The 24,951-nt window shown below is 31.3% G+C and overlaps 1 protein-coding gene across 1 annotated transcript; it reads right to left on the bottom strand.

Annotated features, from left to right (window-relative positions):
- Positions 1 to 13,925: 13,925 nt before the first annotated feature.
- LOC139489604 (multidrug resistance-associated protein 1-like) lies at positions 13,926 to 24,803 on the bottom strand. The gene is made up of 22 exons (XM_071276204.1): positions 24,653 to 24,803; positions 24,223 to 24,400; positions 23,773 to 24,027; positions 23,515 to 23,580; positions 23,166 to 23,303; positions 22,859 to 23,005; positions 22,338 to 22,422; positions 21,699 to 21,765; positions 21,290 to 21,416; positions 20,946 to 21,122; positions 20,533 to 20,700; positions 19,869 to 20,222; positions 19,332 to 19,551; positions 18,848 to 19,158; positions 18,075 to 18,274; positions 17,760 to 17,886; positions 17,217 to 17,318; positions 16,808 to 16,954; positions 16,387 to 16,545; positions 15,987 to 16,153; positions 15,458 to 15,652; positions 13,926 to 14,700 (listed from the first exon to the last, which is right to left on the bottom strand). The coding sequence occupies exons 1-22, from the start codon at positions 24,703 to 24,705 to the stop codon at positions 14,580 to 14,582; spliced, it is 3,564 nt and encodes a 1,187-aa protein (XP_071132305.1). The 5' UTR covers positions 24,706 to 24,803; the 3' UTR covers positions 13,926 to 14,579.
- Positions 24,804 to 24,951: the final 148 nt, after the last annotated feature.

Below are 24,951 nucleotides of genomic sequence, written 5' to 3'. Positions count from 1 at the left end.
AATATAAGAATATTTTTGCAATTTGAAATTCATCTAACAAATAATGATTCATTACTTTCACTTAAAACCGTTCCCATATAATTATTACTCTTAATATTGATCAGTCCCTTGGATATTTATCAATTTTTTAGAAGAATACGACTTTACTCCCAATTTGACAAAAGATATAGTGAATTTACCTTTTTGTATATGACTGATGAAATTGCTATCCACATACGCCTTTCACCACTACAATTTCTTAGTCCCTGTTGAGTTTCAAAAATGGTTTTGCCAATGGTGAGTCCAAACATCAATATAGCGTACATGTATCCTTTCCACATGGCATTGGTGTGATCTTCAGTAAACTGAATTAATAATCTGCAAAATGCAAAAAAAAATTAAAAAAAGATTAGTTGATTGAACGTTAGTTGCCACCGTATATGAAATGTGAACAAATATATTGCTTTATAGACTTATACAGAAATGCATATCACTGATATGTGAAAATACACATTAGCTAATTGCAGCTACTGAAAAGATTCACCGTTGATTCAAAGTTACAAGTTTCAGAGGAAATTAATATAAAAGTAATTAGAATATAAGTTTCGTCCATCTTTCATACATACCTAAGGACAAAAGGTGTGAGCAATCCAAAAATACTTGATAGTAAATTCAACATAGCAGCACCTAGTACATATGGTCCAAACGCCGTTAATAAACATTTAACAAGTCGTGGCTGTTGTTTTAATTCTTCATTGCCTTTGCCTGCCTTCTTTGTTGTTGAAACAACACAACTTCTGCAAATTTAAGATAGAAATACATTTATTGGATTACCAAATATTATGCATCAGAACTGCCTATTAAAAAAACTTTTATAGCTTCATAACAATTTATATTTTAAGAACTGATGTGAAAACTAGATACTAATTTTCAAACTGGTAATTTCTCTCAGAGATACAGGATAAACAACGTACCTTTTGATATATTCAACTTCCTGATTCCAGTATTTCTCAAATCTTGGTACAACACATGCTGACGTCTCCTCTTCATTCAATGGAAATAAATCTTTTTTGTCTAATTTTTGTCTGTATCCTTTCATGACAAGTCTGTTGGTATAACAAATGTTTGATTTATTACATCTCGAAATATAAACTACATGAATATACAACATTTGTATAATGCGACAACATTAAATAATATGATTACATATTGCTTTGTTTTTTTACCATTTAGATTCTAACTCACAAGCCTACGAAAAAACGCTTCCTACTCGAACACTATATGCCAATTATGAGTAAAAAAGTACGTGCTCTTATAATTGCCGAACATTTTGACAAAACCACAAAAAAATCAAATCACATCAACGCATTTTTCTGAACTTCTGATATATTTTAAATAATTTTATCTACTTCCAACAAGTCAATTTGGTTTTAATATACTTACTTTGTGCAATATCCAAAAGTAAGCTTGGAAAATAAAGATTCGCTGCTCACTGATGTCGATTCCTATAAAATGAATAAATAAAATACATCAAAATACTTATTGTAAATGATATTGCATGATTGTTACATAAATTAAGAAATATATAATAGATAGAATTGTGAATTTTGTTAGTTTTTTGCGAGATTTTTCAAGAATGAAAATAAAGGAATTCAAGAATAAAGAATATGAGTACTTGGCATGGAAGTTTAAAAATATCTATGCAGAAGATCTATTTTCAGCTTACCTCTTCTAATTTGGATTTCTGTTCTTTCGTTGTCGAACGATGAAGGTATGTTTGCGTCAGTATCGTTAGTACCAATAGCACATACAATGCAAATAAAATGCAATTCATAGTTCCATTTGTGATGTATTTCTAAAAAATATAATTTTATATTAAAATCATCCACATATTTTTATCATAATTTCTAATTTGACCAAAACTTAAGTATCTTTCTGAACTAGAATATATTGTTATAAGTTATGATTAAAAATGAGCCCGTGTTTTATTTGGCAAATCTTTTTTTATAGAAAACTGTCACATTGTGAAATATTATCAACCTACCATCTCGATTTCAACAATAACTGATGTAAAGGTTCCAATAACGGCGCCATTTTCTCCAAACATGTCCTGGATGTTCTTCATCAGGTAACATGTTGTTAGAAGAGCGATCAGTCCTGTGAGTATCTGAAAACGGAATAAAATAATAAGTCACTTAAACATATATGAATATTTTATCTGTTTCAACGTTTATTAAAGATACGATTTTTATTAGCCTCTTTGTTTTTACCAATATTTCAATAATTGATTTTATGCAATTGAATTCAAACAACTTGAATAGATCACACTGGAAAACCGTCAAGGAAGAGTCGGAAAATTGTTGAATAATAAAATAAAATAAAAACATGTACAGATAGTCATACTAGAGTTTTGCTTGACTTTAATTACAAAACAAAGACTTACAATTCTAAAATTGACTAATCTTTTAGAACATTTTTGGTCCTTCGTTCTACTTGTAATCTGGAAAAAGCATAAGGGAACACCCATCAACAGAATTGCCAACGTGTTCCATTGGCATGTCGTCTTTTGTAAATTCTCTGTCAGTTCTGTATGCGTCGTATTTATATTCTCCTGTAACGCCTGAATAGTAAATGCATACTTTTAATGGATAAACACGATATAATGAGAAAAAGATTTGCATTATGTAGGGAAAAAACGCAAATTGTAGCACCTCAAAGCAGTTTTAATTCATGGATTAATTTCAATGTCCAACAATTGTTCAGATGTAAGCAGTACTGTAGTATATCATAAGCCAAATTTGAATAAAACATCAAAAACACAAGAGCTTTAACGGAAATTTAAAAAGATAGAAATGATTTACTTAAAGCTAAATTATTTTTTTCTTCTTTAAAAAATAATTCAATATTAAAAGAAGAGTTTTAGACATATCTGATGATTTGATTATCTTAAATTTTTAACAATTTGAAGTTATTTGTTGCATTCGTTCCCGATTTACCCGTAAACCCACCAGAAATGATCTGTCACAATATATCGAGTCTTCCATGTTAAGATGTACAAGTCTTGATTGCTAGTTTGTTATATGCCATGGCTAGAATTTATCAGCTTTTATAAAGGCTGAGGATTATAACAATAGAAATTCAAAATAAACTATAAATTCCCCTTTTCCAACCGACTGACCATGTGGGAGATACTTAAATGTATACGCGGCTATTTACATTGATCTGTTTACATTGGTGACCCCGTTCATTCCATTTAATATTATCGATTATTAGTTAAGTATAATATGGATTCTCCATATATTAATAGACTGTGCTGACATTTTGAACTTTAGAATAATCTTATTATTGTTGAGGTATGTCTGTGTGACGTCAGTAACTCGGAATGAAATCAGAGAGAATACCCGTTAAATTTAGTTTTGGTTCAATGAAGGCTGATTTTGTTAATATTTTAAATCTACATGGACATCAAAGACAGATGCTTACTTTAATCATTTGTATTCATTACATTTAAATGTTATTCTTGTATGGTTCAATGGCAATGTTAAAATAATTTCTTTTGAAATAATGATAGTACTAGCCGTTAGTCCGTAAAAAAGGGGGCTACACACGTCCGAGTGGGTGATAGCATAAAAGATTTCGCAATTCTTGTCTGATATTTATGAAACTCATCAGAGACGCTCGAATAAAAATAGTTAGACGGTACAGTCAGCAATGGAACTGAAGAGCATTGCAGTTTATTATCGTTGATATTTAAAAAAAAAATCAACAACACAATTGAAAGAAATATAGAATTGTGGAACAAAGTTTGGAGGATATTAACAGTTATGGTAACACGATACCGAATGGCATATCTTCCAATTTCCACAATTTTTAGCACACTGGTACTTTCAATATAGAATTACATCGGAATATGAAATAAAAAATAGTAGTCACCATTTTTATTATTTTTTAGTGTGTTATTTTAATAAGAAAACGTCAATTTTGGCGACATATTTACTAAGATATATTAGAAAAACTTTTGTGGAAAAATCCCTTTTTTAAACTTAATTTTTTTGTTTTTTTTCCAAAGGTGGCTATGTTTTTACGGAGAAAGACTAAAAACCTAAAAACTAACATAACATCCAGGATTGTATACTGAATCTAGGCATGTTAGAAAAAGATGTGTCACAATCCTTGTTTTTTTTTTTAGATACATTGCTTCAAAGTTGACAAATACGCTTAGAATTTCACAATAACATGTAACGTTGCTGAATACAGAATAACGTTATTTTTAGTCGGGGGTACTGAACCAAATATGTAAATGAATCTGAATGGCGCTTGCTATTTTATTTTCATCTATCTTGTCGTAAATTGCTTAATAGATCAATATAACATTCGATTGATTTAATTTTATTTCGTCATAACTGGGTGCACTTTTAGCTTTTAAAAACTGAATCTCCAACTTCACCCTACCACATAAAACAAAGGTGATGTCACAATGTATCCAAGAATGCATAGAATAAAAAGCTTAAAAAGTTGGATTTTTGAAACAGCGATGTTTTTATTACAATTTATATTGATTGAATAAGGGATAATTAACGTCCAGTGGCAAATATTTTTTCAGGACGACACAATTCAATTTGAGATCGTTGTGTCTATAAAAGATAATTTGATGCAGCCGTCTGAGAACGTTAAACAACTTTGTGGGTTGTGAAAATTGAGAAAATTCAATATACTGATAAAATACACATTCCGTATGCCAGATACGTGTTGTTTGTGTTTGTAGTTAGTCGGACAAACCCTGAAAACTGTATGCAAAACTAGATAGAAAAAGTTTAACATTCTGAGAATATACATGCATACACCGTCAATATAGGTAAACAAAAACATGGCGCAAAATTGTATAAAATGGCCAACTTGAGCAACTTGTCATAAAATTTAATCTGATAAGATGCGCATCTTTAGTATAAGCACTAATACCGACTTCATAATTCAAAAGTTTAAGCTTAAAAACTATAGTCCTATGAAATCAGCCGTTTTACATTTGTAACCCCATAAGTGCGGGACTAGGGTTTCTTTTGTACAGGTGAACCACGAATTTGAATGTTCAACTAATTACAAATTTATATAGGCTTTATATGCAAATATGGCAAAACCACAAAATCAAATATCCACGATCATGCAAGTATTCCTCAATGCCCGAAAATTGATACCCACGAAAATAAATGACTCCACAGTATGCTTCCTGTTATGCCAAGGGAATATAATTATGATAATAATGATGCTCTATTTTATAAATCATTTGGTGACAACATTTCTTATTGAATAAGCATTCCATAGTGAAATTATAATTGGGAGATACAACAAATGGAAGTTTTAAACGACCTTGATTGGCTATAAGGAAACGCTGATATACATGTGACGTTGACTTTAAATGAAAATAACACTTTTTGAATTCAATGCATCCGAAACACTTTTTCTGGATGGTCTTTCACCAAAATGCTCAAACATAAACACTTGAAAATTTGATATGTTAAGATATATAGAAACATTTAGGACCTAAATGACCAAAAGAGAATGCGATCTAGAAAGAAAAGGGTATCTGTCAACTTTGCCTGAGGTAGTTGAAACCTTAGTTTCTGAAACTTTCGTAGTATCAATATATGTAGTTCTTTTTCATAGCCCTGTCGTTTCGGTTCCTGTTTTAGGAGTAATTCAAAAGCACGATGTTGGTACGAATTCCATTTTGTTATAGATTATCATAAAAATAGATACGTAGACTGGTCAGTTCTAACAATAGAATTAAAAATAAAGAAAAAAAACCACCAAAATTTAGAATATAAAAAATTATAACACTAATTTTACGCAAAAACGTAATGTCCATACTCTCATACTTAATATTGCCATCGGGATCCAGTCTATATTTAGGGGTTTTAGATCTCGAGACACATTTCGGGGTTTTATATCTCGAGACATGTTTCGGGGTTTGGGATCTCGAGACATATTCCGGGGTTTTAGATCTCCAGACATATTTCGGGGTTTTAGATCTCGAGACATATTTCGGGGTTTTAGATCTCGAGACATATTTCGGGGTTTAAGATCTCGAGACAAATTCCGTGGTTTTAGATCTCGAGACATATTTCGGGGTTTTAGATCTCGAGACATATACCGGGGTTTTAGATCTCGAGACATATTTCGGGGTTTTAGATCTCGAGACATATTTCGGAGTTTAAGATCTCGAGACAAATTCCGTGGTTTTAGATCTCGAGACATATTTCGGGGTTTTAGATCTCGAGACATATACCGGGGTTTTAGATCTCGAGACATATTTCGGGGTTTGGGATCTCGAGACATATACCGGGGTTTTAGATCTCGAGACATATTTCGGGGTTTTAGATCTCGAGACATAATTCGGGGTTTGGGATCTCGAGACATATTCCGGGGTTTGAGATCTCGAGACATATTTCGGGGTTTGAGATCTCGAGACATATTTCGGGGTTTTAGATCTCGAGACATATTCCGGGGTTTTAGATCTCGAGACATATTTCGGGGTTTTAGATCTCGAGACATATTCCAGGGTTTTAGATCTCGAGACATATTTCGGGGTTTTAGATCTCGAGACATATTTTGGGGTTTTAGATCTCGAGACATATTTCGGGGTTTGAGATCTCGAGACACCAGTCGTCTGATCTGTATATTATATTATGTTTCCTTCTCCTTTTTTGTGAACTCATTAGTGAGATTGGATTTGCTGTGACTACTATAACGTTATAGTATTCTTATATTCTAACAAAAGATATTCAGAAGATGTGATCGACATTGGACACTGCTGAAACAACAGAAACTTCATACAAGGGCTTACAGTCACCAAAGGGTAGTTGAAAACAAAAAAACCTAAGACATTTTTATATTTGGTGTAAAACAATTTTAAATCCTTAAATTTGTTAAGAGGCAATATGCCTGGATTATCTACGTACGTTCCAAGCAATATGCACCTGGTAACACATCGACTTCTTCACGGAAACACAATCAACATTGTGAAAACTGCTCAAAACTATGATTCCCTCCATGACTTTGTCGATTGCTATGATTGCTATAGAAAAAATGTGCAGCATAGTATCAACAATCTTCTTCAATATAAAAGGGAAGATGTAGTAGTACATGATTGACAACGAGACAACTCTCCATAAGAGACCAAATAAAACAAAAATTAACAACTACAGGTCACCGTACGGCCTTCTACAATTAGCAAAACCCATACCGCATAGTCAGCTATGAGAGGCCCTGAAAAGACAAATGTAAAACAGTTCAAACGAGAAAACTAACGGCCTAATTTATGTACAAAAAATGAACGAAAAAAAAATTGGTAACACATCAACAAACGACAACCACTGAATTACAGGCTCCTGACTTTTGACAGGCACATGCAGACATAATGTGGCGGGGTTAAACATTAAAGCACCAAAATCAGCCCCAATTTTCACAAAAAAACCAAACTTCCTTCACAGTAATATTACCAACTAAAATATCATTGTAATGTGTGTTTTCTGAAAACATGTTGTTTTCGGCAAAAATCACGTTCGTGACGTCACAATAGAACCTTGAAAACGCCATGATTTGTAATTATTGCTTAGAATACAAATATTTTCAGTACATTTTACGAGAATTTGTATCCTCCGCAGGGATGTGCCAAAATTTCCTTTAAACTAGATAAGATAAGATAAGATAAGATAAGAATTTTATTAATCTAATCAAGAACCCATAAAGGGCATCATTTTACAACACAATATGATTAGAAAAAACAAAACAGAAAACTAATACATACTATAACGTTATGGACAGGATCAGAGCCTAACACAACATGTGTTTTATATAACTATTATATTAAATCTTATAACAATAAAAATACTAAATTACTTCATATATTTTGTTTACATCTGGATCTTATTTCTAAACCTTTAATAATGTAAACTATAAACGGAACTATAAACAATCAAAATAGTTGCAAAATATTGTGTTTGCACATGCCTGCGGAGGGTATGAATTTTTTGTCAGAAGCGAAATCGTTTCTCTTTTGGAGGCATTGAAAACCTAACGTTTATACCCCTTCCAGATAACCAGACTACTTGCATTTTTTCATGCCATGCAAATTAATATTATGCAACTCAATGTGGATTGTTTTAAAACTATTATTAGTCTTCTAAGAGCATTTTTCATGGTTTATTATTGTTATGATTATGAATAAAAAGAGAGACAAACTTGGGCATGGTTGTCAAACGATGTCCGGTAAAAAGAAAAGAAAAAAAAAACATACATAAAATCCAAAAAAGTATCAATATCGAACTTAATTTTACATTAATCTAATTGATTTGTGACATTTAAAATATTTAGTTTGCCTGATCACATTATATAACATGATAATAGAAAAGTAGTTGCAGAAATTTGAAAAAAGCCGGTTCAGACTATTGAAGACATCTTTTAGGACAACCAAAGCGTCTATACTAGTTACCATTCAGTATTTTAGACCCGATCTACTTGGCTTAAGGTAACACGATACCGAATGGCATATCTCCCGATTTCCACACTTGTTCTTTGAATCGAGTTACATCGAAATATGTAATAAAAAATGGGGGTCACCATTTTTGTTTTCTTTATATATTTCATAGGAAAACGTCAAATTTACAAAGGTTTTATGGGAAATGCTTTTTTCGGCTTACCTTTTTAGATTTTCCAATGAATGGCTATGTCTTTATATAAGGATAAAAACAAAAAAAACTAACATATTAATATCCAGGATTGCATACTGAATCAATACATGTTTAGAAATTCATACATGTTTGTCAACAACCTTGATTTTGAGAAAAGTGGCTGCACAGTTTTTGAAATGCCTAGAATTTGACCGAAAACGTGTGACATTTTGCATACAGATTCCTATTCAGAGGTATTAAAAACAAAAATATTGTCGGATCTACATGACTGTTTATTTTATTTTCATTTTCCCTGTCGGGTTTCGTAAATTTCCTGTAATGCAATATAAAATTCTACTGATATCATTTTATTTCGTCCTGCACATGCAAATTTCTCTCGTCTGATTTTCACATCAAACGAGCATATACTTGACACTTGCATGTACTGGTTGGTTGCACGTGATTCTTATAATAGTTCATGCATAAATCACCGGAATGTTGTACTCGTTAAATTCACGTAATTTTTTAAAATAGAATCATTGAAATAATATTATTATTCTACAATTTAATTAAAATCATAAAAATACCTACATATTTTTGTAAATTTTAAGTGAAAATAATATGAAAATTTCACGTGAGATTCATTCGAATAACGGATTTTTTTTAACTCCATCATATTAGACAATGGCGGTGTCATCGCTGCATCCATGCATGAATATATTAACTCAAAATTGATTAATTAAGTTAACTGTTTTTTAATAAACAAGTTTGATAGTTGTTTACGTTCAGCGGCAAATATTGCATGCATGTTCGGGACGATACAATAAAATTTTGAAAACAGTTGCTTATAAAAGACACATTTGGTGCACAAGTCAAAAAAGGTCAAACATTCTGTTAGTTGTGAAAATTATAAAGAAAAAAATGATCCTGATAAAAAACACATTCTGAAGAATTAAACAACAAAACGAAAAAGTCCCTTAATATATAACGACGAAATGATAAGCTCAAAGACATCAAAAGATTGACAACTGATATATTCTTGGCTCGACACAGAAATTAATATAATGTTCTCTGTGTGGTGTAAATGTATAGGTTGTGTGCTTAAGTAAGTCGGACAAACCTTGCAAACTGTATGCTACATTTCACAAAGTTCAACATTCTGTCAATCGGTGAAAATTATTTACAAAACAAATCTTGAGATCATATATGCATTCTTTATATAAGTAAAACAAACTGCGAAATATAAAAGTTCTAGCTTGAAATTGCGTTCCTTTATAGTTTACCAAAATGCCTAATCAATCAACCTGTCATAAATAAAAAAGAGAAAATCAGACCGATATGCGCACCTTATATATATATAGTAACACCAGGTACATGTTTGTAAATATGCAGTTCATATAGTGGAATGGCAATTTAGAGATCTAAAATGTAGTAGAAATGTAAGCAAGCTAACATTTCCGTCATTTCGTCTTTGTAGGAAAGTTGATAAAGTGGCAATATTACCACATCTCCTTTATTCATTATGGTTTGATTTTCTATAGTACAAAACTTTTTAAGACTCAAACAAATATGTACAAAGAGACTGAAATGTTACTGTGATAATAACACTAAATATACTCCAATTTAGGAGACCAACGTTTTCTTAAACTACAAATTAGAAATAAAAAGATCAAAGGCGGATTTAGAGGGTGGCCAGGGGGCGCGCCCCTCTTTTTCTGGGCAAAATTTGGTAGCTTATAGAGAGACTCACTGAAGCATGACCAGAGCGGGCCCCCTCTTAGGCAGTCAGTGGACCCCCACTTATGAACATTTCTGTATACGCCACTAAAGATACTAGTCTTATTGACAGATTTTCCTGATGTCTATGGTTTTAATGTCGTTAAATGCCCAGATGTTGCTATCTTATAAATTGTATATTCCATATCTCCATTTATCCTGCAATCCGTCAACTATTGTACAAATAACATTTACACAAATATGTTTTTGTTTTATTTGTACTTTTACAAATAAAGTCTCATGTTAGCCCACTTCCATAATGATCATATTCATTTATGTTCCTTTTCGCTTTCCGCGTTTAATCTATGTCGACTTCTTTGAAGAAAATAGGGGCAATGATTTATTTTTTTACAAATTAAGTTGCAAGTGGAGGATGAAAATTGTAGGATAAAAACACAATAAAAACTGTGTACATTGTCGGAAATATAAAATGTTTTGATACATACTACGAAACAAGTTGAATACACCTTATCGCTATTTAGTCCATTCCGGGAAAAAACAGTCATTTATACAACTTCCTGTTTGGGTCACCGGCCGAAAAATGGAGGTCATCAGTAGTGAGCTGAGGGAGAAAAAACTTTAGAAAGTGATCATCAAGAAACTTTGATATAGTATGATCCACTTTTTTCGAAATTAAAATTGAAGTAAAAACATATTTTGTTTGAAGTATTTACGGTAGTTTAAACAGGTCTCTTTAAAAAGTATCATGCATGGTGAATTGTTTAAACAGAGTCCCCAGATAGCTTCAACTGGATGAAAAAGTTGTGTAATTTTAGAACTTATCCGGAATGGAATAAATAGCGATTAGGTGTATTGCAAATAGTCATAAGAAAAACATGTATATCAAGAAATATACTGAACTAGTAACTCAGCAATTCAGAAAACATGAAGTTATTGTCTGAGAGATTCAAAACACACAAACTACAACTTGATACTAGTGTTGTCAACGGTTAACCGGTTAACCGGTTAATCGGTCGAACGACCGAATTCCGAATACCAAAAACGTTAACCGGTTAACCGGACTTTTTTTTTTATTTTTGACAGATTTGATATAAATTTGTATTGAAATCATTAAATAGTTAGGTTTTAATTAAAAATTGTCGTCTTGGTAATTAATTTGACAGATCAATTGTCCAGTAAATTGATTGCTATTGTTAATCCTATAGATTCTACACATAAAATTAATTAGAACTTGTCTCTCAGCTCGGGGCAGGATCTTAAAAAAACATAATTAGTATACATGTCTTTTAACAGTAACTTTAAATCAGTAAGCGATTAAATTTACGATTTACTTCATTATTTCGTTTCTGATCTAATATTGTGTAAACCTTCACCTAAATGTACAACCTCCGTCGCGCAAGGCTTAGTCTTACTTTAAACGAAATGCTAACAAAAAATTGTGAATTGCAAACCAATGTGAATGTATTCAATGTATACGTGATAGTACGAGTAACATGCAAACAAAGTAAAGAAACGGTGACCTATAGTTGTGAATTTCTGTGTCATTTTATTCTCTTGTGGAGAATTGTCTCATTTGCAATCATCTTCTTTTTTATAACTAATCTTTTAAATTGAAATACTCCACATCATTTTCGGAGTCAACAAGTGATTTTTCAATCTGAAGTTGGTACAAACGCTATAGTTGATACGGTGTGGTTGATTATTTAAAGTCAAACTTCGCCAGGAATCCTAACGGACAAGCCTTATAACAAAGAGGACAAACTTCACTTCTAAAAGCGTAAATTTATGACTTGGATGAAAGGTTGTCAAATTGACACTCATACCACATGTTATATCTATGTGTGGTACTATTGATAAGGCTTTCAAGCACCAACTCAAACTACCGGTTAACCGGTTAATCGGTTGAACGATTATCCGAGTAACCGGTTAGGTAAAAGTGTACGATTTGACAACACTACTTCATACGGTTGGCCGCTGACAAAATATGAAGGCATTCAAGATGCACGCCATATCCCCATGCCATTTTGTTTGAAAGTCACTCGGGATGCAATTAATAGTAAGATTTAACAAAGAGGTACAAAACTCATAAACACATATGTTCATGTTAAAGCACATTGTCTGTACTTCAGCTTGTGACTTGCGTATTTTGAGTTTATCCATTCCTTGCTAACGGACATTTGGGGACTACAGAAAATATAGCATAATCTGTCACATAATGCAGAACCAATAAACAATTGTCAAGATTCTTTGATAAAAATACTTTATGCGTAAACCTATTGTTAATTCTATTTATTGTGCAGATGTCTACATTAAACGGGATTCTATAATAATTCAAAGTGACTATAAAGAGAGCAACAGAATACGAGCAATAACGAATTAATGAAAACTGATTACGATTTTTTTTCTTTAAATTGGTATACTGTTCAAGGTAGATCTGGTTCTTTGTCTTCTGGGCGTCTTGGAAAAATTAAGATGGTTTGAGAATATATTTGAAAGTATTATCCAAAAAACAACAGCAACATCCATGACTTGAAATGTAAAAATTAAACTTTCAAGAAATCAAATTGTCTTCAAGTGTATCTTAAGAACCTAAAGAGAATAATCCTTCTCAAAAGAAGAGCAATAATTATACAGATTTTTTTGATTTTTTTATATGAAAATTAGGCCTATTACCGTTTACTTTTTTATGTGATGTTTCGGAAATATTAATGAAAAGCAATTCTCTCCTTTAATTTTAAACAATTCTCTCCTTTACTTTTAAACAATTTTATCGTTCAATATTTCCTCAATAAGGAAAATGAGGTTTCTCCTTTTCAACTTTATAAAATAACAGTGGTTTTGCTAATTTCAATGCTTTTTAAAAAGATACCCAAGGTCTATGACCCCCTGTTTTATCGTGTGTACATTGGAAATCGAAAACATATTGATCCAGAGGTCTTTTAAAGAAGTTTAAAATCTATCGTCCAACATTTAGACACCAAAGCTACCTGAAAGCAATTACTTATGTTTTTTTTTTAATATGTTACCATGGTTATTGTTGCCATAGCAACGGTAACCATGTTATTATAAGTATAATGAATCGTAAACAAATATCATGAAATAGCATGTGTACACTGTATGAGTTGAAAGATAACATTTTTCTAGTATATACTACATACAAATTTCAAAACGGCCACAAAAAAAAGTATTTCATGAAAATACATGATTTTTTTTAATTTATCTGTCATCAGTTTTAAAAGTGTCTTACGCAAAAACGGCTTGAGATATGAACAAAATTTGTTCTAAACTGGGGCCGATTTTGGCCATTATTGTCCATACTCCGTTTTAATTCGAGAACAAATTATCTCCCTGATTTGATCGGGATTAATACAACAGTCAACTATATATCACTGTTCTAACAACGGGAGGGGAGTATAGGAGGCCATATCATTTTACTGCTGCTATCTTTTCAGTTTTTTTTTTAAAGAACAAGTCAACGTTTTGACAATGAGAGGCCAACATAATTCAGTAGTATATTTATGCTGAACAAAATTAAAACAAACATATTTATCTTCATTTATTTAATAAATAAAAACCAAAATAATAATCAAATGTAAAAATTCATATAAACAAATTCAACAATGAAAATAACAATAAGGTAGATACCCTATAAAATGCCAGCTAGAAATATTGAGATCGAGATTGAGATACAGTATAACAAATCAAAATAACAAATGGCAAAGAAAAAAATTATGCAAAAAAAAAATAGAATAGAATACATATTGAGATAACAACGAATACTGTATATTGCACTAGAGAAATATTGAACTACAAATTGTAACAAATTCAGAAATGGAAAAAGATAAAGGGACATATTCAAAATGATGCTATACAATAGAAATGAAACATTGATTGATTAAATGCAAAAATTGATTTTCGCTCAGAAATTATCAATAAAATGATAACGATATGTATTCATGAATTGAATTATTAATGAAAGTGCAATCGTAACAATGGCAAGAAAAAACATTAGCATACTGAAAATGTTTTCCGCATGTCAGTAACTTTTAGCCACTCCTTCACCTTGGCTTGGTCGGGAAAAGATATGAGATCAGACCGTCATTTCGTCTTCCAAGTGAATGACTCTGTTCACGTTTATATCCCGTCAGATCACTTTATTCCGGTCGCAAAGTATACTTTATTCGATAAATGTCTTTATTAATTGCTTTTAACCAATCCTGCATCTTGAGCCATACTATAAAACATACTGTCACAGTTATCTAACAAGTTTGATGGTGTGTCAAATTCACTTATATTTCCAGCATCCAGGACCATTATTCTAAAAAAAAAAGCAAAATATATATGACCTATTTTGTTGATATAATGATAGATATATATGTTTTGGGTAATTATATTTCTCAAAACGTTAGATTCAATTAATTCCTTTAATAATTCGCCATTTTTATTTAAACATTAAAGTGAATAATATACAACAAATAATTATCAGTTTATTCAGATACTTTGTAAACATATATCGAGATGTATTAGGATTGCTATTGAGACAACTATCAATCATAGTCCAACTGACGTTGATTTAAGATATTATAAGACACCATACGACCTTCAACAATGAGCAAAATACAAATAGTATAGACAGCATTGACAGGCCCCAACATGTAAAATAATATGTCGTTTGACTGTGTGGGATGTATAAATATGTAGCCACGTCTAGTCGGAAATGTTTCGTATAAGGTAGGTGTTCTACGTACGGCATGTTACAGAACCCTTGCAACAAATGTCTGTTGGTACTACTGTGACCTGTTGCAAGGCAGTATTTCTCTCCCTAATTTTTGCTAAGCCGTCCAAATATCCATTCACATCAGTCAATCTTCCATGCAGAACATATATAGATATAGATTAATTGTTAATTCGTTCTCATCCTTAATATTCATGTAATTTTTCCACAGTACATTAATCAAGCAACCCTCAATCAATCCGATTCATGAAATTCAGTTGTCTTTGATTTTGCTCTCTTAAACAATACCTGCTGTTTCTACAATATTTAACAAAATGCAACCGCAATTATCAATTATTACCTTGTGTAGTCCATGATTGTGTTTAGTCTGTGGGCTATTGTAAGGATTGTACAATCTGAAAACTCTGTTCTAATAGTTTTCTGTATTAAATCGTCTGTTTCTAAATCTACAGCTGCTGTAGCCTCGTCTAGCACCAATATTTTAGTCTTCCTCAACAGCGCTCTGGCAAGGCACATAAGTTGTCTTTGTCCAACACTGAAAACAAATTCGAATTTAGTTTAACGATCTTGTTTTTTTTTAAATAATTGAATTAGAAAGAAGTTGTTATTTCAAATTGTTTTTATATCTGGTTTTCATGTTTCGTCAGTGCATATGATAATGATAATGAACTAATCAGTAAATCATTAAAACCTTCCTACATAATCTAATTGACTTTTCTAATTTTCATTCAACCTTACTGTATATCGCATTCAATTATGATTTTAACCTTTTATAATGTCTATGAATATCTAATGTACCCATTTATTTAAAATACACATTCAAACAAAACGTTATTGAATTGCGTTAGATACCTAAATTACATAATTACCTAAAATTTTCTCCTCCTTCAGAACACTTATGCTCTAATCCTTCATCCAAGCCATCAACAAATTTCTTCAGATGAGCGTGTTTTAAAGCCTTCCATATCTCTTCGTTACTGTACTCCTCGAATGGATCCAAATTCATTCTCATGGTCCCAGAAAACAAGACAGGATCCTGCAAGAAAAATATTTTCATTTGAATGAAAATAGTATTGCAAAAAACAATACACAGGTTAATAAAAATTTAACCATTTATAATTTGTATAGTTGTAACTTATTTTTTCTTTAAAAGGTGGAAGGATTTGTTAAGCCGCGTTTTCTAACATTCTACTTTCATTTGAATCTATTTACTGTCAAAAAGTTTATTTTAGTGAACCAAACTGTACCAAAGAAGGTTTGAATATGTACCTGTGGTATGATAGTAATTTTAGATCTCAAATCATGAAGACCAATAGTTGATATATCAATTCCATCAATGATTATCTTCCCTTTAGCTTTCTCAAGGATTCTAAACAAAGCCATGGTTAAAGATGACTTCCCTGCACCAGTTCTGCCAACTATACCAATCTATAAAAAGAAATAGATATACATAAGCATCCTTTATAATATTTGTTTATTTTCTGGCATCATATCCTAATGAAATTCTGTAAAGAATTTCGTAAAAGACAAATATTTCGATATTGACATATAGTATTGACACCTGTATATGAGAAAAGCCATTAATACGAATTGTAAATGTTACAAGGTTGCTGTTTCATCGATGTTTACCCAAAGTCTCCATTCATTTAGCCATGTTTGAAGAAGTATCGTAGAGAGATGGAAAAATTACCTTTTCATTTGGTTGTATCGTACATGTAATTCCCCTCAGCACCAAGTCTAGACCTTCTCTGTATCTTACGCCATAGTCTTGGAATTCTATGCATCCTATCTTTGGCCAGCTTGAACTAGGTTGCTTCTCCGGAATTTCCCATGCAGCCTATAGTATGTGTAAATGAACTTATTAATTTTTTTGTCATTTGAAGAGCATTTTAAGTGCCAGCCACCAAATGCTTCAAATAATAAAAACAACTTTGTGAAGACCAGCCTTTCTATTTTATGCAAAGTCATTTACCTTATACTATTGGTGTTCAACAAACGAGTGTAACGTTGAATTCTATTTGTTTTTAAGTTGTTTTTCTATATGATTTAAAAAAAAATTAAAACATACAAAATGAATCTACGAGGATTATAATGCATACCTCAGTTGGGGTTTCTGTATATTCCTGGATCTTTTCGATCGATACTGTGTTATTTTCTAAATCAGATATTACTCGTACAACCCATTGCAAACATCCGGTTATCTGAAACAAAATTATATATTTGAAAGACGTCAGAAAAAAAGATAAATATTGATATTATGCATTTGATCGTATTTAGTTTTAAATGTTCCTTTGGTATTATACGGCTCTTTTTAACAATGTTTTATCAATTGTCAAAAATCCTTCGCTACAGATTAGTCTTCTGTACTTTTTATCCATGTGTTGCACTGGAAAACATCTTGTATTCCATTGCGATGTGGAGAAGCTAATATCAGGTAGAAAATACTTTATTGAATGTCAAAATTTAAAATCAAAATTCACCGAGGACATAATACGAGTAAGAAAACACGTTTACAAATTAAAATTTCAGATAATGCAGCTATTGAAAATCTACTGCATAAAACTTATCCTTTTAACTTAACATAAGAAATTGTATATAACTATTCAAAAGATATATAAGAATCTGTCTTAAAAACAACCTACCTCTAACGCATATGTAATAACAAGTCCTACTATTCCTGCAGACAGTGTAGCTTTTTCAAGTACAGCAAATATACACACAAACAATAAAATAAGTGCACCCATAAACTGAAGTCGAATCGATAGCCATCTGTAAAAAGTGAAGTCATATATAAGAAATATGTTTGTAGTTGACTGGTCACAAGAAGTCAATTTATCTTTTGTTTAATAATTTCCTCTACCATTTCCTTAAGAGTTTTGATGGTTGTTGGTTTTTGTTTATATAAATATAGAGTTTCAAACACAATTGAAATATGAAAAAGGTTATTCGATCCTTACCGGCTTACAACCCCTGCGGAGTTTTGAGCTGTTTTATGTGCATCAATACGTTCTGCTGATTCATCAATAAATCTTCCTTGTTGATTGTAAGCTCTGATTGTTGATGTTCCAGAAATAGTTTCAGCAAATTGGGAGTAAATTGGAGAATTTGCAGATGTCTCAAAACGTCTCAGCTGTGTCGAAGTTACTGTATAGAATCTCTACAAAATTATAAACAAAATCAACATGATAACTGATATCTTATAGTGTGTCTGTTTATATTGTAATGTTACACCTCTACATGAAGTTGGGATGATGGTTGGCGCGTGTTAAAACGTTTAAACCCGTTGCATTTGTTTTCACCTGTCCTAAGTCCGGAACATATTGTTTAATGGTTGTCGTTTGTTTGTGTGGTTCATATGTGGTTCTCGTTTCTCATTATTTTATATATAGATTATATCGTTGGTTTTCTCAATTGAATGGGTTTTACACTAGTCATTTTTTGTGCCCATGATATTTTGCTGTTTGCATTGTGTTAAAGGCCCTACTTTCATCTATAATTGTTAACTTTTATGAATTGTGACTTGGATGGAGAGTTGTGTCATTGCCACTCATACCACATCTTCTGCTATCTATATATGAGTCAATTCAACTGGCTCCTTTTCCAGTGAAAATTGAAATGGAAGACCAAAATGCTAAATTGAAAAACCTTAAAATTTGACCCCACCAAAACGTTTATAATATTTAAAGCAACATCGCTCAAGGATTAAAAGTAGTAGATAATGATAATTTACCTGAAGTATAAAATAAAGGATTGTTATTGGCAAAAGAACGCAAAGAAACTGTGGTGTTCCAAAACATATTATCACGGAATTACAGATGACTACAGCAGCGCTGATAATACAGTCTTTGAATTGGTAGATGATTTCGTTATCTATTCTGGCAACGTCATTGGAAAAGCGATTCACTATTCTGCCTACTGGTGTTGTGTCGAAAAAGGTCATTGGTGAACGTAGAATGTTTCTTAGAAGATTTTTATGAAGTTTTCTTGATGCATTCATTCTTGCAGTACTGACACCATATCCAACTAGTAGTAAAACAAAACCTAAAGAAAAAGTCACAAATCTATGTTAAAGCCGAATTTAATGTTAATTATTTTACAACTAACCAATTAAAACATTAGTATTCAAAAAATATTTATCCAGAATAAGGAATTCTTAAAAAGAGCGTCGAAAAAAAGTTTACAGGTTTTGGAAAAATAAATGAAGCTATTATTACCTTGTAATACTCCGATTCCAGCATAGACACCAAGACGCATATTTCTCTGTGTTGTATCAACAGTCCCATTGATGTGAGTTGTGTTGTCACTCGTCCATTGGCTAATCCACACATCAGATGACCGACTTAGTATTTCAAATGCTATATTGAATATAACGATAAAAACACTAAGTGGAACACCAATGGCACTCATGTAGAACGACATCACTGCACTTCTAGCCTGAAAGTCGTTATATATTTGCTTTGTTAGTTTATGGATATCAAATTGATTGCATACAAAACTTATTTCCATATTTAATTCCAACCGGAAACAAAACAAATTAATCGGAATTTTCTAGATAAAAGAGGGAGGGATAAGATAACAAAAAGGACAACACTTTGTTAAGAAGTTATGAAGGATCATTTACAGCAAATAAGTAATTGATATACTATTATATTCATATTCATTTTTGAATGTGTGCATTATCAATACAACCAATATTTGTTGGTTAATGTTTCCTTGTATACATTCACAATAAAAGTAGATATTTGTATTACCTTTCCTGATTCATTGGATTCATCATCAATTATTTTATCCACGGTTTTATAATCGGTTTCGTTAATATCATTTGTTGTTTTCACAGTCTTGGAATTTTCATCTTTTGTTTTCACAATGTTGGAATTTTCATCTTTTGTTTGAGATAAACCAGAAGTCTCGTCCCTCTCTGGTAGTGTTTCTTCCTTGTCACTTCCTTTATTAATCATATAATTGTCAAGAAATTCTGCAAATGCTCCTTTATGGTCAATCAATTCTTTAAAGGTTCCCATTTCTCCGATTTTACCATCTACCATTGTGATGATCATGTCTGTTTTGGGTAAAAAACTAACACCATTTGTTACCAAAATTCTTGTCTGAAAATCGAAACAAAAGTAAATTAAACCAATACTAATTTTAAGACTTCGTTTGATGTGAATATACTAATTCCCTATTGCTTTGATGTTATTTGTCTAAGGTCTATGGAAACTTTGATATTTTAACAACACTAAAGACATCTCGGTTTTAATCGTTATTTATCTTTATCGGAAAATAAAGGAAAGCTTAAGGGAGGAGTCTGAGCAGGTTCACAGTTCAAAACAAACAACTAAACAAAATTATACAGCACATTCGATGGTAAACATTTTCCGATATTGTATAATTTTATTAAAGTCAATGTCAAAGTACCTTCTTTCCTAGTTTTCCTTTCTTGTCAAGTACTTCATCAAATATATGTTTGCCAACGTGAGCATCTACAGCACTAAGAGGATCATCAAGTAGATAAATATCTGCATCCTGATACAATGCCCGGGCTAAACTGACTCTCTGTTTTTGTCCACCACTTAGATTAATGCCCTAAAGAATAGAGAAATTATATAATATAGATATAATACATATAGAAATTTGATAAATACTTATTTCAATATTTAAGATGTTTAATTTTTTTTTTATTTATCATTGTCCTTAAAAGTTTTGTCTTTTACTAACATTGCAATTTATATTTTTTCCAGTCTTAATAAGAAACACACTTGTGTTTCATTGAAAATTTCTTAATAGCTTTTAAATGTCAACAATTACAATATAAAGGAATTTATACGAACCTTTTCACCTATTTCTGTCTGATCACCACCAGACAACATATCCAAATCAGTACGAAGTGCTGTTGCATTGATGATATCGTTGTATTCACTTTTATCCATCCCTTTTCCAAACAAAATATTATTCTGTAGTGATGCATTTCTTATCCAGGCTTGTTGAGAAACATAGGCCACTGTACCCTATAATAAGAATATAAGTGTAATAATACATCAAGGTAAATATTCCAAGAACGAAGAATTAATGTACAATCTTTGAGAAAGAAAACAAAAGTGATTCTAGAATAAATCTTATAAGATGAATTTTAAAAGTTGACGGACTTTGAAATAGATATTTAAATGTAGCTAACCTTCAGATTGACCTTTCCAGACATAGATTCCATTTCTCCTAAGATAGCTGACAGCATGGAAGACTTTCCTGAACCAACAGATCCTACGATAGCAACAAATGATCCTTCTGGTATGTGGACATTAATGCTAAAAATCAAAATACATTGACATTATAATGTACGAACTAAACTAGCTAGTACAAGAATAGGAACTAAAGTGAAAATATAAAAGCTGTGTCTTGTAAAAAAAGCAAGGCTTATGTATGTGTTTTTATCAGATGTTTATAACACAGTGATCGGTAAAATAAAATATCGTAATCAAATTGTTTTTAGTTGTTTAGTTGGTCATGACGTGTATTAACTATACTGTTAAGCAAAAAATGTCAATACCTTCATTAATTTGCAAACTGATTTACTATTCACTACTTACTCTTTCAACATAAAATCATCTTCTTTATTCCATGCAAATGTTCCACTGTCAACTGTGACTGCATTTTCTACAGAATAAAATATAACATTTATTAATTAAGGTAAAAGACTAACTATTTTTGATCGAAATATTCCAATATAGTGTATTAATTATATTTATTTTGTCATATATTGAAATTCACCAACAAAATATATCTGTTTTTGCAAGATGAAAATTCCATTGATATAAACGAAAAATGTGTGGGAAGTTCAACATGGTGTAGGTTAAAAGAGGGACGAAAGATACCAAAGGGACAGTCAAACTCAATGGTGTAGGTTAAAAGAGGGACGAAAGATTCCAAAGGGACAGTCAAACTCATTGGTGTAGGTTAAAAGAGGGACGAAAGATACCAAAGGGACAGTCAAACTCAATGGTGTAGGTTAAAAGAGGGACGAAAGATACCAAAGGGACAGTCAAACTCAATGGTGTAGGTTAAAAGAGGGACGAAAGATTCCAAAGGGACAGTCAAACTCAATGGTGTAGGTTAAAAGAAACATCGATTGCTGAAATTGGAAATGAAATTAAATCTTTAAATCTACTTTTATACATAAAATATAGATTTCAGGGGAATTAAAATTTCATATTTCATAGTGATCTTACTGTTGTCATGGTTTCTTGTCACAGCTTCTTCATTTAGTTCTTCCTTGTTCAAAAATGCTTGGATTCTTTTCAAAGCAACATTGGCCTAAAATTGATAACGTTCCATGCTTAAAATTCTATTTTCTAGGATTCTCAGTACCCTAATCTTTGGAATATCAGAACTGTATACTCTAGAACTTTGAAAAGGCATTTGTACAAATTGTAATTTTGAATTCTCAAAACTTTAAATAAATCATCCGTGCTTTTAAATACATTGCAGTCACTTTGTTTTTATGTACCATCCAAAAGGAAATAGTCTATGTCATCATAAATTACAAAATACCATTTTTATTTGTTACAGTAGACTTACATTATGTTTATCTTAAATAAAATAACAAGCTCAGTGTTTTGTATAATAACAATTTTAAAATTAGATTTTCATAGTTATAGTTAATCTGTTGGATTTGTACTCTGATAAACAATATTTTATTTTCATGCTCTATATTTTCAAATATTTTGTGAATTGATTATAAAATAATTACCTGGACGTAGTGATTTACGATGTGAGGCAATGCATTCAAATTCCAGCTAAGCATTCCAAATAAAGACATCGCCACAAAAGCTTTTTCAGCAGTCAGCACATTCTCAGGGTCGATCAAAACATACATGGCAAATGTCCCCAATGAAACCTAATAAAATGCAGAAAAACAAATTAATTCAAAGATCATCTGCTATACTGTTATTAGAAATTACTTTCAACACTAATCTTAAAAAACTGACAAACATTTCTAATTATCTTTTAAACTCTTTTTTTTTTATTTTTCTTTCGAATTTAACTTGAAAGCTTACCAAAAATGGCGTCAAACACCATGCCAAATGCATACAAGTACCAACAAGTGCTTGGTTTCTGATGACACCCATTTCTTTGTCACGTATCGTTGATATTTGTTTCTCAAAAGAATCCTCCCAGGCATAAAGTTTCAATACCTACAAGAAAAATCTGAGCAATTAACAACAATGATTAGTGTAGACAGTCGTACTTTTGTTATACTATGGTTAGTTTAATAGGAACATTTTGTTTTTAATCAATTCAAGCTTTATTTAAACCCTTTTATTTTTTATAATATAAAACATCATATATCTTATATTGTATTTCCATAACGTAAGTCGAATGCATGCCGAAATGAAAAAAACTCACCTTAATACCATTCAAAACTTCATTCATCATTTTAACTCTGTTGTCTTTCAAATCCATAACCTCTAACTGAAAAAGATTTAATATAATTCTAAATTATTAATTTAATCATTTAGATATTATGATTTTTGTTTGTCTTTGTAATTTTTCCAAATTGAATTAGCACCTTATTTGAAATTTATTTAACTTGAACTTATATCATGGGATAAAATACATTGTTGATTAAGAATAAAAAAAAAAGTTAAAAACTATTTAACTTACATGCAAATCTTTTCCTTTTTTAACCAAATACGAGTTGAATGGAATGAGAACAACTACGATTCCAAGTCCAATGAATGCCGATACGCCAAGTGTCTGCCAAAGTAAGAACAACGTGGCACAGAACATAAACGGTATAGTCCATAGGAAATTTATATTATGGAAACAAGTAGAAATTCTACCAGCATCAACAGACAGCAGATTGACTATTTCTCCTGATGTTGAAGACTTTTTTGCTGAGTTGGAAAGTCTAAGGGTCTGAAATAAAAAATGAATATAAGCATATTTTTGCAATTTAAAATTCATCTAACAAATAATGATTTATTACTTTCACTTAAAACCGTTCCCATATGATTATTACTCTTAATATTGATCAGTCCCTTGGATATTTATCATTTTTTTTAGAAGAATACGACTTTACTCCCAATTTGACAAAAGATATAGTGAATTTACCTTTTTGTATATGACTGATGAAATTGCTATCCACATACGCCTTTCACCGCTACAATTTCTTAGTCCCTGTTGAGTTTCAAAAATGGTTTTGCCAATGGTGAGTCCAAACATCAATATAGCGTACATGTATCCTTTCCACATGGCATTGGTGTGATCTTCAGTAAACTGAATTAATAATCTGCAAAATGCAAAAAAATAATTAAAATAAAGATTAGTTGATTGAACGTTAGTTGCCATCGTATATGAAATGTAAACAAATACATTGCTTTATAGACTTATACAGAAATGCATATCACTGATATGTGAAAATACACATTATAGCTAATTACAGCTACTGAAAAGATTCACAGTCGATTAAAAGTTACAAGTTTCAGAGGAAATTAATATGAAAGTAATTAGGATATATGTTTCGTCCATCTTTCATACATACCTAAGGACAAAAGGTGTGAGCAATCCAAAAATACTTGATAGTAAATTCAACATAGCAGCACCTAGTACATATGGTCCAAACGCCGTTAATAAACATTTAACAAGTCGTGGCTGTTGTTTTAATTCTCCATTGCCTTTGCCTGCCTTCTTTGTTGTTGAAACAACACAGCTTCTGCAAATTTAAGATAGAAATATATTTATTGGATTACCAAATGTTATGCATCAGAACTGCCTATTAAAAAACCTTTTATAGCTTCATAACAATTTATATTTTAAGAACTGATGCGAAAAATGATACTA

Source organism: Mytilus edulis, chromosome 9 (assembly GCF_963676685.1).
Source record: "Mytilus edulis chromosome 9, xbMytEdul2.2, whole genome shotgun sequence".
In the NCBI taxonomy this organism is placed as follows: Eukaryota; Metazoa; Mollusca; class Bivalvia; order Mytilida; family Mytilidae; genus Mytilus; species Mytilus edulis.
Note: the sequence above shows the minus strand (reverse complement) of the source record. Positions and strands in the feature narration are given on the sequence as shown.

Excerpts from the sequence above, each read along its gene's own strand:
- LOC139489604 (XM_071276204.1), bottom strand. The coding sequence starts at position 24,705 with ATGTTGAATTTACTATCAAGTATTTTTGGATTGCTCACACCTTTTGTC. Across the intron at positions 24,401-24,652 it reads CTCACACCTTTTGTCCTTAG|ATTATTAATTCAGTTTACTG; the intron begins GTATGTATGAAA and ends TGCATTTTGCAG. Across the intron at positions 16,546-16,807 it reads CGATACAACCAAATGAAAAG|ATTGGTATAGTTGGCAGAAC; the intron begins GTAATTTTTCCA and ends TTCTTTTTATAG.